Here is a 13,793-nt window from a genome sequence, read left to right as displayed (position 1 = left end):
GCAAACTGTGGTGACTGTCCTTGAGGAGCAGTGGTCTGGGAAGGGGACCAAGGAACAGGCAAGTAATCTCGATGAAATTGCCAAATATCAGAAGCGGAAGTCACAGACGCACAGGGCCCTTCCCTAGCCTTCCAGTTCTTATCTCTCTTCCTTGAGAACCGAAGTTCTCACCCGGGCCATTTACAGGTGCTGAGTTCATTTCCCCACCCCCATCTGGCTGCTGCCACACAAGCAGCTGGGGACACCAATGTCCTCGATGGCACTCGATGGTTACCGCAACAGGCCAATAACCAGTTCCCAGGCTTCCCTCTTTCTTAACTCTGTCTCTGGCGGGTTGAAACACTCCATCCTGGCAACATGACACCCGCGGCTTTCCTCCCTGCAGCAGCTGCTGCTTCTCAGTCTCCTGTGCCACTTGCACAGTAAAGGGGCCCTAAATGCTGGATTCCTCCAGGCTCTGCCCTGACTCCCTGGCTTTTCCTCTCGTGTGGTTGCAGTCCCTACCTCTATGGCAACAGTCCCTGAACCCACAGCCCTGTGCCTGGGCAGGCTCATGCGCACTCACTAGTTCTACCTGTGTGTGGCTCCGGCACTTCAATCACCTCCACCTCCCCCTGCCCACACCAGCTCTCCCTTCAGGGAGCTCCTGTGCCCTGCTCTGGCTGCACAAGGAGCCGCCTTTCACTCCTTCTCCTCCCTCAGGCATGCCGTGCTCCAGCCTTCACCAGCCTAGGCCAAGCCTTCCTTCTAGACTCTTCTCAAATCCCTCAGCTTGTCTCCATCCCCACCACCACAGTCTGTGCCACTATCTCGCTTGGATGACTGCCTCCTACCGGTTCCTCAAACCAGACACACTCACACACACACTGTCTACTTCAAAAGTTCCTGTTCTGCCTTAGGCCTCTTCTGAGGCCTGGTGTGCAGTGTTCACAGGAAGACCAGGAGGACGCACTCCCCAGGCCCTGCTGGTACCTGGGTCTCGGGGTCGTCGGAGCCCAGGCTGGCTGCCCCCAGCTTGACCACTTCTGCGAGCTGGGTGATGGTGGCTGCTGAGGACTGGGCCGCCTGGGCCAGCTTGTCAGGAGTGGACGCAGCTCCTGACACAAGTAGTTTCGTGTCTTCTACCAAGGCCTTGGCTGTCTTGAGAATATTCTCCCTGAGAGAGCCAGGAGGGCAGAGGAGACGGGGAGAGACAGAGGGCAAAGCTTGATTACTTCAAGAAGAAAAGAAATCCCTCACATGGGGCTTTTGTTAAAGGGCTTTGAAGAAGTGCTGTGTTACACCTCCCCTTACCAAGGGACTCTCATCTTCCACAAATGCAAAACTGGGGGGAGAAGAAGAAAGTCAACCAGTATTCATTCACATAGCCGACTGACATGAAAACTTCAGTGAGAGTCAGGCCCACCAACCTGGCTCCCTTCCCAAGCCCTATAGTTCAATGAAAGGTCAGCTTCTTTTCTATGGCTCCCACTGTCCCTTAAAATACTTCATAGCTAGTGACTGTGAAGACACACGGGTTGGGGCACCTTGTTCAGAATCAGAGGCTGGGCTTGGGAAGGGACAGCAGAGCTCTGGGAACCGCCTCCCTAGCCCAGCCCTTGGATTGCAGGGGGGAAGAAAGGTGTTGGACATGCGGTGAGGTTTCAGAGGTCCCTAGCAGCAGATAGAGAGGCTGAGTGCAAGCTGAGCAGACATAGGGGCTTTGAGCCCCTATCTTCCCAAAACAGGGTTTAAGCGAAATATGCCTGCCCCCGCCATTCCCAATCCTGCTGGCGTTGGCCAGTAGTTTGAGGAACGGCTCTCTGGCTCAGCAGGTGGCAGGTCTAAAAGCTGTCTTTTGCTGTAGCAGGCTGGATTTAAGGCTGTCAAAGGCAAAGCTCGAACCACGACACTGTGTTTACAGTTGGCAAAGGGGGCTTATTCTGATTACATGGTTCACTTTCCCAACTTGTGCATCTTGTTGAAATCAAAACAGATAACTGCATTTCTGGCTCCCAGGTGGCGTCTCCAAGACGATCATGAGTTTCAGGGGCAGGCCGGCCTGAACCTCTCCCCGTCCAGGAACCCCACGTACCTGTGGTCTGCGAAGGTCTCACTGTTCTCTGCATTCAGCGTCCCCGCTGTTGCAAACATAATGGTGGTGTCCAGGTCGGCAATGATCCCAGACACAGCAGTGGCGGCTGTAATGCACGCCTGGGTTCCTTTGTTCCCGGCCTGGAGAGCCGAGAGCACCAAGGAGACCTGTAGGCAGAAAGGGAATGTGAGGGGAGCTAAGAAATGGAGAGAACAGGACCTAAAAGCAGATTCTGAAAATACTGAATTCGCTCTTAGAAGGTGATGTAGCTTAGAGGTTAACGGCACACGTCTGGAGTCAACAGCCTCAGTCTGGATACCAGCTTTGCCATTTACAGGCCATGTGACCTTAGGCAAAGCTGCATTACCTCTCCAAACCTCAGTTTCCTCATCTGTAAAATGGGGCCATTATTTCTGGCCTATCAAGGTTGTTGAGGGGATTAAGTAGGAAGAAAAATATCTGTAAAGTGTCTAGCAAGGCATTTGGCACACAGTAAGTGCTCAGTAGAGGGCAGATGCTATTTATTCAATTACTACTATGTTTCCGAAACCACAGAACGGGAGAAAGGCTTAGGCTCCTGTGAAAGGTGTGGCGATTACATCCCCTTTTATTAGGATTTTCAGTAGGAATGGGCCACTGCTAACACTCATTGCTCCTTTGCTGGGATGGAAATTCTCCAGAATGTAGTTCAGAAGGGCTGGAGTCTACAGGGGATCTGCGTATGTGACCTCTCCACTTCTAACACTCCTGGGAGCCGTCATCCACCCCCGAACCATCACTTCAGTGCCCCGAGGGCCCAGCAAGTTCACTCGGGTGTCTTCCATGTCAGAAATCCTGTGCTGTCACCCTCACCCATCACATACACCCTCACTGCTCCGAGACCCTCACTGCTCACTCTCCTATGACATAAACCTGACCACGCTAACACCCTGCTTACAAATCTCCCTGGCTGAGCTCCCTTTCTGGTCATGTGTCCGCTTCACTTGGCTCTCAACACACCCGCCAGCTCCTGACTTTCCCAAACACTCCCATCTCTCCACCCTGGGTCTGCGCTCTGCCTGCAATGCCTCCTGCCCCTCTCCCCCAGCCACCGAACTAGTTGCCCCGCAAGACGCCAAAGTGAAGGAAGAAGGAAAAGCCATCAAGCACAGATATATCATCCTATGCCTCAAGCAGCCTGCAAAACAGCCGAGCCCCAGACACCTCCCCCTGGCTCTCCTCTTCCAGAGACAGCCCTGCCTCCCGGGATCCCACAGCACACCGTTCTTGCCCTCAGGATGGCCCACTGCACCCAATGTAAATTGCATGTGTCAGGCTAGTGGCTGGAGGCTCTTTGAGTCTTTGTATTAATCTCTGTGTGCACACACCTGCTACCCTTGACTATGACCCAAAGAAGAATCTGACAACGTTTTGTATGTATATTTCTTCAAACATGCTGACCCAGAGCAGGGGAGTCACTGTTTCACTGTGCCAGCAAGAGGCATGGAGTATGAGACACTCTGTCCCTGTGCTGCTTAGATCTCAGCAGAGGCCCTGGACACAGTCTGGCAGGAGAGGCACAGGGACCATTTCCTGGGTACCTACCACATTCCAAGACCAGCCCACAAGGAATTGTTTCTCTTCCTCATCTGCCTTTCTTTTAAATGCTACTAGGTCCTACCAGCAAAAGACAAGTCAGACTGGCACAGAGCTGGCCGGGAAATGAGGTATCCAGGTTGTGGAAAGCCCCTCAGAGGATGGGTGACAAAGGCCAAGTATCATGCGAGGCCTGCAGGGTTGTACATGTGTGTGGGAGAGAGACATTCTTAAACAAGGTGAAAGAAAAAGAGTCCAGAAATAGCATCTCACCCTCTGTGAAGGGTGTGCCAGCCAGCAGGTGTCTATTGAGTATCTGCTAGTCACTAGGGTCTGAGGACACAAAGGCAGACAAGTCATGGCTCTGTGTGGGTACACTAAACACACCATCAAGGCATATAACGAGACACAAGGCATAGAGGACAGGGACGCGCAGCAAGAAACAGTCAAAAGGCCAGTTGTTAGGAACGAGCCACCTCCTCTCCTTTGGTGATCCCTCCAGGTGTCCTAAATCAGGGACCCACAGCCAGGAGAGGTAGCAGGGCCAAGGCCAGCTCAGGAAGACCAAGCTGCTTGGCCATGCCTACAAACACTATGTAGCTTGGAGCCCTCTCCTCCCTTCCTGGTGCTCCCGCTATAAGGCCTTTTATGGGGAACTGGGCAAGAATAACTTCAATAACAAGAAAGGGCTTTGAAAGGAAGGCAAATGCCTTCCTCCAGCTGAGAGACTTATTTCCTCGTCTGTGGAGTCCCAGGAGGCTGGACAGCCCTGTGGGCTACAGGAGAAGGCCAGACTGTGGCTTGGCCTCAGGGAGGGCCACGGACAGACCAGCCTCTGTGGCAGCAGCTTCCAGTTGAGGGCTCCCCCCGCCCGCCCCTCAAGTCTGTTGCCAAGTTTCTAAACAGGACACAGCTCTATGTCCTATGAACCAGAGTGAAGGGAAGGGGAAAAGCCACCAAACCTGGATGCTTTATCCTGTACCTCAAGCAGCCTGCAAAACAGCTGAGCTGAAAAATGATTCCGAGACAAAAAGCAAAGCAAAAGACTCGCGTACTGGGGGAGAATAAAAGAGCTACTTGGGAATGAAGAAACATTCAGAGTACGGCATGGTTAACTGGGGAAAACTGCCTGGGGATAAAGAAGTTTGGAGGAAAGTTTAGAGAAAACAGTAGCTAGATTTATTAGATGTGTAACTGGGTGTCTGGCACCGTACCAGGCACTTTTACACATATCAGCACAGTAAATCTTTGCAGTTCTGTGAGTCGGATATTATATATTTTTATCCTCATTTTACAGATGAGGAAATCGAGTTGTGGAAAGCTGAAGTACCTTAGCGAAGATCTTAGAGCCTTCTTCACCACCCCATGGGAATCTCTCTACAAACAACTGTCTTTAGAATCAGAAAACCGAGGACAAGTTTCTGCTTCTCCACAAAGGTACACCCCACTGCCCCATGTGGCCTAACCCACCCCCACTTCACTGTCTCATCTGTAAATGAGAGGTTACACCAACGGGATTTTCACTCCTCCTGACTCAGCCCTCAGCAGCCTCCTTGAGAAGATGGTGTCAACAGGGGTTGCAGGAAAGGGCTGTGGCTCCAGGCCTCCCCTGACCAGGGGCTCCTGGCTGCTGATGGGGACTTTGATACAATCTGCCTATGGGGAAGCCCTGCAAGAAGGGGTAGTGCCAGGGCCTGACCTTCATGGGACAGTCCCTCTAAGTCCTCAAATTCTCTGGGCCTATGATCACCCCAGCTCCCTGATGCACCCCATTTTTGGGAGAACCTGGGCAGTGGGGAAGATCGGGATGAGATAGCTGAGTCAGCTGGGTTAGCTTTGGCTTAGTTTCCTGCTTTTGTCCTTGATTACAGCGGATCACTGAGAGCCAGCGCAGGTTCCTGTGGCTCTAAACTGAGGGCTGCTCCTTACCTTCTCCGTGACAGCACGGGCGCATTCGATCAGCTCCCTCTTGGTGTAGCTGTCTGTGGGGCAGACCTGGAGGGCCCCTGCCTTCTGCACCAGGAAGATACAGCCGTGGCCCAGGTCCTGCACACGAGTGCGAATCTGGAATCCGATCTGCAGAGGCAAGCCCAGGATGGGGAAGAAGAAGCGTGATGGATCCTGCCATTGAGGCCTTCCCTACGTGGAAAATTTCTCCTACGTCCTATGGGAGCCTGGCTAGGAAAATTCCACTCCTATTAGGAGTCTGTGTTTGGTGAAGTATGGAATTTGGTTGATTTTGCTTCCCTTTTGAGAGACTGTAAAATGCCCAGTCTCTACCTAGCAAGCCTGTATCTTGCGGTCCTAGCATAATACTCTCCTTGATACATTATCTTTCCTGGTTCATAGCTTATCTGCTCCTCCAGCTACCTGGTAAGAATGTTAATTAGATGAACTTTGTGGGATAATTCTGTTATTCATTCAACAAGCATTTACTGAGCCCCTATTGTGTGTCAAGGCCTCTTCTAAGCAGGTAATGTGTTTAATTTCATTTATTCTTCACAATAACTCTAGAGGGTAATTAGAGGTTCAAAATGTGGTTTCCGTATTAAGCATATTTCGAAGTGTTCAGATTCTTGCAAAATTGCTATGTTTACCAACCAGAACACCCCCTTCCCCAGCTGTATCCCATGGGGACAGCGACCATACCGAGCCCAGACTTCCTATCAGGCCAGGTTTGAGGTTTCCTTTAAAAGGTACATTTTTAGAGCTAAAAGCTCAGCAGGCCCACATTCTTTTAATAACTCCTGGGTTATGTGATTATAAAAGGTACTTTGCCTAAGAGAGGCCAAGTGGGCTTCGCTCTGGATTAGCTGCCAGCTGTCTCCTTTAAGGTGTAATAAATTCCACTTCCACCTCCCCGAAGTTTGCATTCCTACAGCCCCGTTTCACATCAAATTTCATTTTGGTCTGATCAATACAGCTGCCATAAATAATCTGCCTTCCAGCCCAGGTAGGCAACTTAAACCAAACCAAAACAAAACTTTAAGCATGGGTCAGTGTTATTTTCAAGAATCTACAAGAGCTAGAAGCTATGGCTCTTTTTTTTTCCAGCGTCTATCAGGAAGAGTTATGAAAACATCTCAGGTATTGTGAATAAAACCTGGGAGATTTTTGGCCCCCTGGATGCTATCTTCCAATACCATCTCATTAGTCACAGTTAAAGAGTGACTTTGGAGAATGAGGGGTGCTGCAATTGTTATTTCTCATATTATCGAAACACTGTTTTTAGGGAAAAAAAACCCTCCTCTAAACCCCTTAAAGGCCCAAAATACTTTTAAATTCATTTAGTAGAATATTCTCCTGATCAACAAAGTTGAGCTTCTGCTCCTTTAGGTCTCTTCTATACACTTTCTTCTTTTGAGATAGAGTCTTTTTCTGTCACCTAGGCTGGAGAGCAGTGGTGTGGTCTTGGCTCACTGCAATCTCCGCCTCCCCGGTTCAGGCATTCTCCTGCCTCAGCCTCCTGAGTAGCTGGGATTACAGGTGGCCACCACAACACCCGGCTAATTTTTGTATTTTTTTTTTTTTTAGTAGAGACGGGGTTTCACCATGTTGGCCAGGCTGGTCTCGAACTCCTGACCTCAAGTGATCCGCCCACCTTGGCCTCCCAAAGTGCTGGGATTACAGGCGTGAGCCATCACACCCAGCCAAGCTTCTGCTCTTTTGGGTGCTTTCTATACACTTCTATACACCTTCGTACACAGGGTGCTACAGACATTTCATAATTAGGCAGGGCTGTCTTGTTGACTACCTCCATGCAGAATACAACAGCAGCAGCACCTCTGGACTGCACAACACGGCAGCTCTGCAAACAGATCTGGAATGGTGTAGTAGTAAGGCTGCCGCTGAGGCGGGAAAAACACTCCAGCCCACACAGGTGTCATGTCATTTAAATATATGTGTTTGCTGGACATGTTTGTTGGTTTGAAAATAATGTTAAGCTGAAGCAGGGGTATACCCCATTAAAGTTTCAAACAATCTGGCTCTTGAAGCGTTCCAGATCCACAGAGTTAAAACCTAAGTATTTCAGGGTAAGATAATCTAGAGGCAAGGGCTCTGAGGTCAGTGATGACCACAGATCTTTAAAGGGTAAAGTGCTGCTGGAAAAGTCAAGTAAGAAGGAAATGGAGTTAGAAACATTTACAGAATTTCAAGGTAAAAAAGATCTTAGCAGTTCAACCTCCCCATTTTATAGATCCAGAGAAGTGATGTGATTTGCCTAAGATCACACAGCTGGTCCCTGGCAAAACTAGGTGAGAATCCAGGTCTTTAATCCTGAGCACAATGCTCTACTCGGTAGATCAGTGTTTTTCTAACTTCTTTGATTTTTCTACTTAGCAGCAGAACCCTTCCTCTCCCTCTCGAAATTAAATCTCTTGTGGATCTCAATATGTCAAATGGATAGCAGTAATGGGTTATGAGTATACTCTTCCTTTATGAGTTAAAATGTGTATCTTTGACCCAATAAAAAGCCAAAAATGAGACTGAGTGAACCAAAGTTTTACAGATAAGGTTATGAAGGCTAGTTACAGCCTTAGCCACCAAATTATTTCTGTATTTTGCTTTGGTGACACAGTGTTGAGAAAATCCTGTTACATGCGTAAAGAAACCAAAGGAGAGCAGTTTCCTCCCAGTTCTTGACCACTGCAGGCAAGGCAGATGCAGCAGCAGCCTGAGATCAGCACAAAACTACCCCGCAGCCTGAAGCAAAGCACTGGTGGCCCCCAAGGGGTTCCCATTTGGCCTAGACCACACTCAAAAGCTCCTTTCTGCCACCCACATGAGTGAAAGGTTGACAGCAATGCGGGTTTTCCTAACAGTTTCAACAACAGTTAAATTAAGCTTAAAAAGCGACACTAGGGGCAAACATGCAGAACCTTCTCCGTGGGTTTTGAAGAACATGGCATGAAACCATGATGCTAGAAGAGACCCAGGCTCTCCAACTTCTCTGTGCGCTCCTCCTGCTCCCATGCAGAGTCTAGCCTGAGCTTTCTATTTGCAGAATGCAAGGCACCGGGACGAACACCTGTATCTTAAATCCCCTTCAGAGTGGGAGGGAGGGAGGACCCACTCTTGAGCTGTCTTGAACCTGAACCCTATGGGATGACATGATCCATGGTGGGATACATCCTCAACAACACTCTTGTGCTCCCTTAGTGCCACACCCCACCGAACGCTACGCTCTAAAAACATACCCCAGCGCCCTGCTGCCTGGCCCCTTTCTTGGAGGTGACACGATGCACATAGCAAGGGAGCCTGTATAGGATCAATGGTGCGGCTGGCCCAGTGGTCATCAGAAATAAAATTCCAGTTAAGAAGCTCCAAGGAAGGCCAGCACCAGAAAACAAGGGGATGAGAATAAGTGAGGCAACAGCTGCAAAGGCCTTTGGTGTTCTCAGTCAACCCAGGGCTTTGCCTCCATATTCAGGGCTGTGCCAAGTCACACAACTGTCATCTACGTACCTGGAGACCCCCTTGAGGCTCAGCCTCACAGGTATCTTGCATGTGTGTCTGCACAATCCTATTTGGACAGCACACGGGAGGGATGCAGGGTTATCAAGGACAAGCTGAAATAGGCTTCATCCACTGATGTTCATGGGCCAGGAGGGCTGAATCTAAGAGGAAGGATGGGGTCTCAGGATTCCCAGCCAGCCCTGTTCTCAACGTTTCACCCCTTTGGGCAGCAGAAAGGACTAGGGACCTTCTTCCAGCTCTGCCTTCTCCTTGGGAACCTGACATTCTGGGTGAGCCCACTAACCTTGAGGGGCCTTTGTTCCTTCCCCTGTGACACAGGACAGAAGCTATGTCCCATTCTGGAGGCTGATGGGATGGTCAAATGAACAGGTACATGTGGAAAATCTCAAAAAGATGAAAGTGCCATATGAATGTGTACTGCTGCAAAAGGAGGCAGACTGGTGCAGAGAGGCAGCCAGGGTTGTGATGCCTGACTAACCTGGGTTTGAATCCTGGCTACTCCACATATTTACTTGTTAACTTATTTACTTACTTGGAACATTCACTTATTCCAAAAAGTTATTTAAAGTGGCTTGCATACTAGCGACTGTAGTTGTGTGGTCTTGGGCATTTAACTAAGCTCCCTGAGCCTAGGTTTGCTTATCTGTGAAATGGGGAAGAAAAGAAGATTGTTATCTCACTGCAGTTGTGAGGGGAAACAGGATTGGGCCCATCACAGCATCTGACATGCGGTAGGACTTGATAAATAATAACTCTTTTACTATTACTTTGCAGAGGCACATGGAACAGCTAGGGCATTGAAATGAAAGAGGACAACAGAACCAACAGTCTACTGGCAATTTCCTAGAACATTTTGTTTTACTAGGGGAACATCCTTGAAAGGAAATTCCGTTTTTTTTGTTTTTGTTTTTTTTTTTTTTTTTGAGATGGAGTTTCGCTCTTTTTGTCTAGGCTGGAGTACAATGGTGCAATCTCGGCTCACTGCAACCTCCGCCACCCGGGTTCAAGCGATTTTCCTGCCTCAGCCTCCTGAATAGCTGAGATTACAGGCACCCCCCCTCCCCCTACCATGCCCGGCTAATTTTTGTATTTGTAGTAGAGACGGGGTTTCACCATGTTGTCCAGGCTGGTCTCAAACTCCTGGCCTCAAGTGATCCACTCATCTCGGCCTCCCAAAGTGTTGGGATTACAGGCGTGAGCCACAGAGGAAATTCATTTTTTGAGTCTGTATCCAAAAAGATAAGAGATTTAGACTGGGTGCAGTGGCTCATCCCTGTAATCCCAGCACTTTGGGAGGCCGAGATGGGTGGATCACTTGAGGCCAGGAGTTCAAGACCAGCCTGGACAACATGGCGAAACCCCGTCTCTACTACAAATACAAAAATCAGCCTGGCATGGTGGCGGGTGCCTGTAATCTCAGCTACTCAGAAGGCTGAGGCAGGAGAATCGCTTGAACCCGGGTGGCGGAGGTTGCAGTGAGCCGAGATCACACCATTGTACTCCAGCCTGGATGACAGACTCTGTCTCAAAAAAAAAAAAAAAAAAAAAAGATAAGGAATTTAAAAATGCTAAGCTTCTCCATGCAATAGTGAACTTCTCAGTAAATATGACCAGCCCACAGGGTGATCCAACGAACTACCAGTGTTTATTAGAAAGGAATGTTGCTCAAAGACATAAAATGTGGGGTTTTAAATTGGCAACTTTAGAAAAGTGTTACTTGAGCCTCAAGAAAAACCCTCAATTCTTTTCTTGTCGAAATAAAAGTAAAACGGAGAAAATCATCTCCTGGTTTTGTGCCTTGGGGGAAATTAAAAGCCTGGTCTTTATGAAGTTTTGGATCTGATTCCAGTTGGAGGGGGTCTAAGGAATCCTGATTGCCTTTCCTCACTGCCTCAAACAAAACAAAACGCACTGGTTTTTCCCAAGCCTTAAAAAACAACTACGTCTGAAACCAGGTCAAATATAATTTGCTTGGGATAGCTTGTGAAAGTTGAAAAGGCAAGAATGGAACTTATCTGACAAAGATAGAAAACACGGAAGAAAAAAGTGGCAAGTGGCTGGGCATGGTGGCTCACATCTGTAATCCCAGCACTTGGGAGGGTGAGGCAGGTGGGTGGCTTGAGTCCAGGAGTTTGAGACCAGCCTGGGTAACATAGTGAGACCTTGTTAATAGAAAAGTTAACCAGGCATGGTGGCGCACACCTGTAGTCCCAGCTACTTGGGAGGCTGAGTTGGGAGGATCGCTTAAGACCGGGACAGAGCTCAAGGCTATAGTAAGCTGTGATTGCACTACTGTACTCCAGCCTGGGCAACAGAGTGAGACCCTGGCTCAAAATAATAGTAATGATAATAGAATTATTATTAGGTTGGTGTAAAGGTAATTGCGGTTTTTGCCACTAAAAGAAATGGCAGAAACCGCATTTACTTTTGCACCAACCTAATAAAAGAGCGGGTCCAATGGCAGTGGGGCATCCTTTTCCCACCTCCAGCACGTGTGTCTTGGGGTGGAAAATTTTAGAGAATTCTAAAGCAGACATCCATTTCATCTGGGGGAAAGGGCTATGGTTCTCACCACAGGCGCTTAACAAATGATCGTGCCAGCTTTTAAGGCATCCGGTATTTCAAGTGGTTACTGCACATTTTCCTCAGAGACAACGCTGTTGTCGCTAAATCTTTTCCTCAGGATTTACATTTAGAAGTTGTGGCTCATAGGATCTCGAGTTCTTTCTTCTTCTTCTTTTTTTTAAGGGGAAAATAATCTTACATTGCAAAGCTGCTGGAGGTTTTTAACTTTTCCAAAGAAAGAAGTTTTCAAAGTGATGTTAACAAAGGTTTGAATTTTCCATGAAAAATAAGCAGATAAAGCTCCTGCTTGACATTCCAGGGCAGAGCTATGACTTTTCCTGTAATTGTCACATTCTGGAAAAGACCAAAATGCTGACCTTGCACAGCGGACTGCGGGACTGCAGTGAAGGGAGCAGCTCCTTATTTCCCCTGGATATAAATAGTTTCACATGCTGTGATGGGGGGGCCCTCTTGGGTAAACAAATAATTCTACGATCTTGGAATAAAAAACTACATTGCTTCAGGGATCTCCTAACCTTCTCAGTTTTCCCCAGACATCTGTCTGGCAAATGCACGCAAAGAATTTTCCTTAGCAAGCCACTGGAAATTTTATATTCTCTCTGCCCCTTTTCACTCCAGGTCACACTGCTCTCGTGTCTGGAATGTAAAATACATCTCAAGATGTAACAGTGAAAAGGAAAACCTTAATGAAAACGTCAGCTGCTACAAATGCAGGGCCAATAACCAAAGTAACCTGTTGTTGTGCTTTTAGCAACACATTCTCTTTCCTCGCTGTTTTGGCATTATTTTATATTTTGGTTTAATGGTCTCTGTCGTAATAAAAAAAAAATCTGCTTGTTTCACACGTTGGGTGGGTAGCTTACAAGAACTCATGTGGAAAGGGCCCTACAGACAGTTCAGGGAGGCAGCAGTTAAACTGCCTAAGGCAGATGATGGTAGATTCCATTTTTAAAGGTTTCTGTGGACAGATATCCAAACCTCCCTTGCCAAACACGTCTTCTTCTTTTTTTTTTTTTTTCTGAGATGGAGTCTCACTCGGTTGCCTAGGCTAAAGGGCAGTGCACAATCTTGGCTCACTGCAACCTCCACCTCCCGGGTTCAAGCAATTCTCCTGGCTCAACCTTGGAAGTAGCTGGGATTACAGGCGCGTGCCATCATGCCCAGTTAATTTTTGTATTTTTGTAGACAAGGAGGTGCGCCATGTTGGCCAGGCTGGGTCTTGAACTCCTAACCTCAAGTGATCCGTCCGCCTCGGCCTCCTAAAGTGCTTTATAGGCGTGAGCCATCGCGCCCAGCCCACTTTTTCCTTTTGTCCAAGCAAACTTTTCCTTACTGTAACACAAGTTCCCTTACATTTGTTTATGGAGTTCAAAATTATAGGTTAGTCAAATGAATTATAAATCTAGATGATCTTACTAAAACAGGGAGTCTATTTAAAAAAAAAATGATAGGCCTGTGTAAAGAATCAACAGAATCTTAATGTGGGTGATAACTCTCTTTTCTTGGTAGTGACTTCACACTCATCGCAAATACAATTATTCATGCTACAGCCTAGTCAATTATTCTAGTATCTCAAAATGCAGGCACTGTTAGAGACTTAAGTAATCCCATGCTAGATATATATGTATGCAAGTACATATATATATATGGTATTCCTATTTACATGCACTGTTACCACACACATTAGAAAGTGATTTGTTTTGGGACTTCATTTCTGGAATATCTCTCGGAGTCTCTGTAAAAACATACTTAGACCTGACTCCCAGGAGAAATAGCAGCACTGAGTAACTTGGGGACAGTGCCTGTCACTATAAGAAGAGAAGACCAATTACAACCTTCTGCCTTGACAACTCAGTTCATTTAGGAACGTCTTGAACAGGGTCTGAGCTCAATAAACAGCTTGCTGAATTTCACAGAATATAATTACCTTTATCTTTCAAGTGTCCCTGTAATCCACTCCATTCATCTTCATTTTAAATTGGGCCTCCTTTCTCTAAGAAGCCATGTGGTTCCCCAAGCCCTGGACTCCTTCTGTGTGTTCACACTGATACAGATGCTACAAAAGGCTCCTTGGAGCTGC

The 13,793-nt window shown here is 47.7% G+C and overlaps 1 protein-coding gene across 4 annotated transcripts in view; it reads right to left on the bottom strand.

Annotated features, from left to right (window-relative positions):
• TLN2 (talin 2) overlaps window positions 1-13,793 on the bottom strand; it is a 460,005-nt gene that overhangs the window by 46,401 nt on the left and 399,811 nt on the right. For all 4 annotated transcript variants that reach the window (XM_030814511.1, XM_030814513.1, XM_030814512.1 and 1 more), the window contains 3 exons: window positions 5,579-5,725; window positions 2,075-2,241; window positions 973-1,156 (listed from right to left, as the gene is read on the bottom strand). In XM_030814511.1, coding sequence (XP_030670371.1) covers window positions 973-1,156; window positions 2,075-2,241; window positions 5,579-5,725 — 498 coding nt within the window. The remainder of the gene's footprint in view (window positions 1-972; window positions 1,157-2,074; window positions 2,242-5,578; window positions 5,726-13,793) is intronic.

Source organism: Nomascus leucogenys, chromosome 6, assembly GCF_006542625.1.
Source record: "Nomascus leucogenys isolate Asia chromosome 6, Asia_NLE_v1, whole genome shotgun sequence".
Classification (NCBI taxonomy): Eukaryota; Metazoa; Chordata; class Mammalia; order Primates; family Hylobatidae; genus Nomascus; species Nomascus leucogenys.
This window is presented reverse-complemented; position numbering and strand designations above follow the sequence as displayed.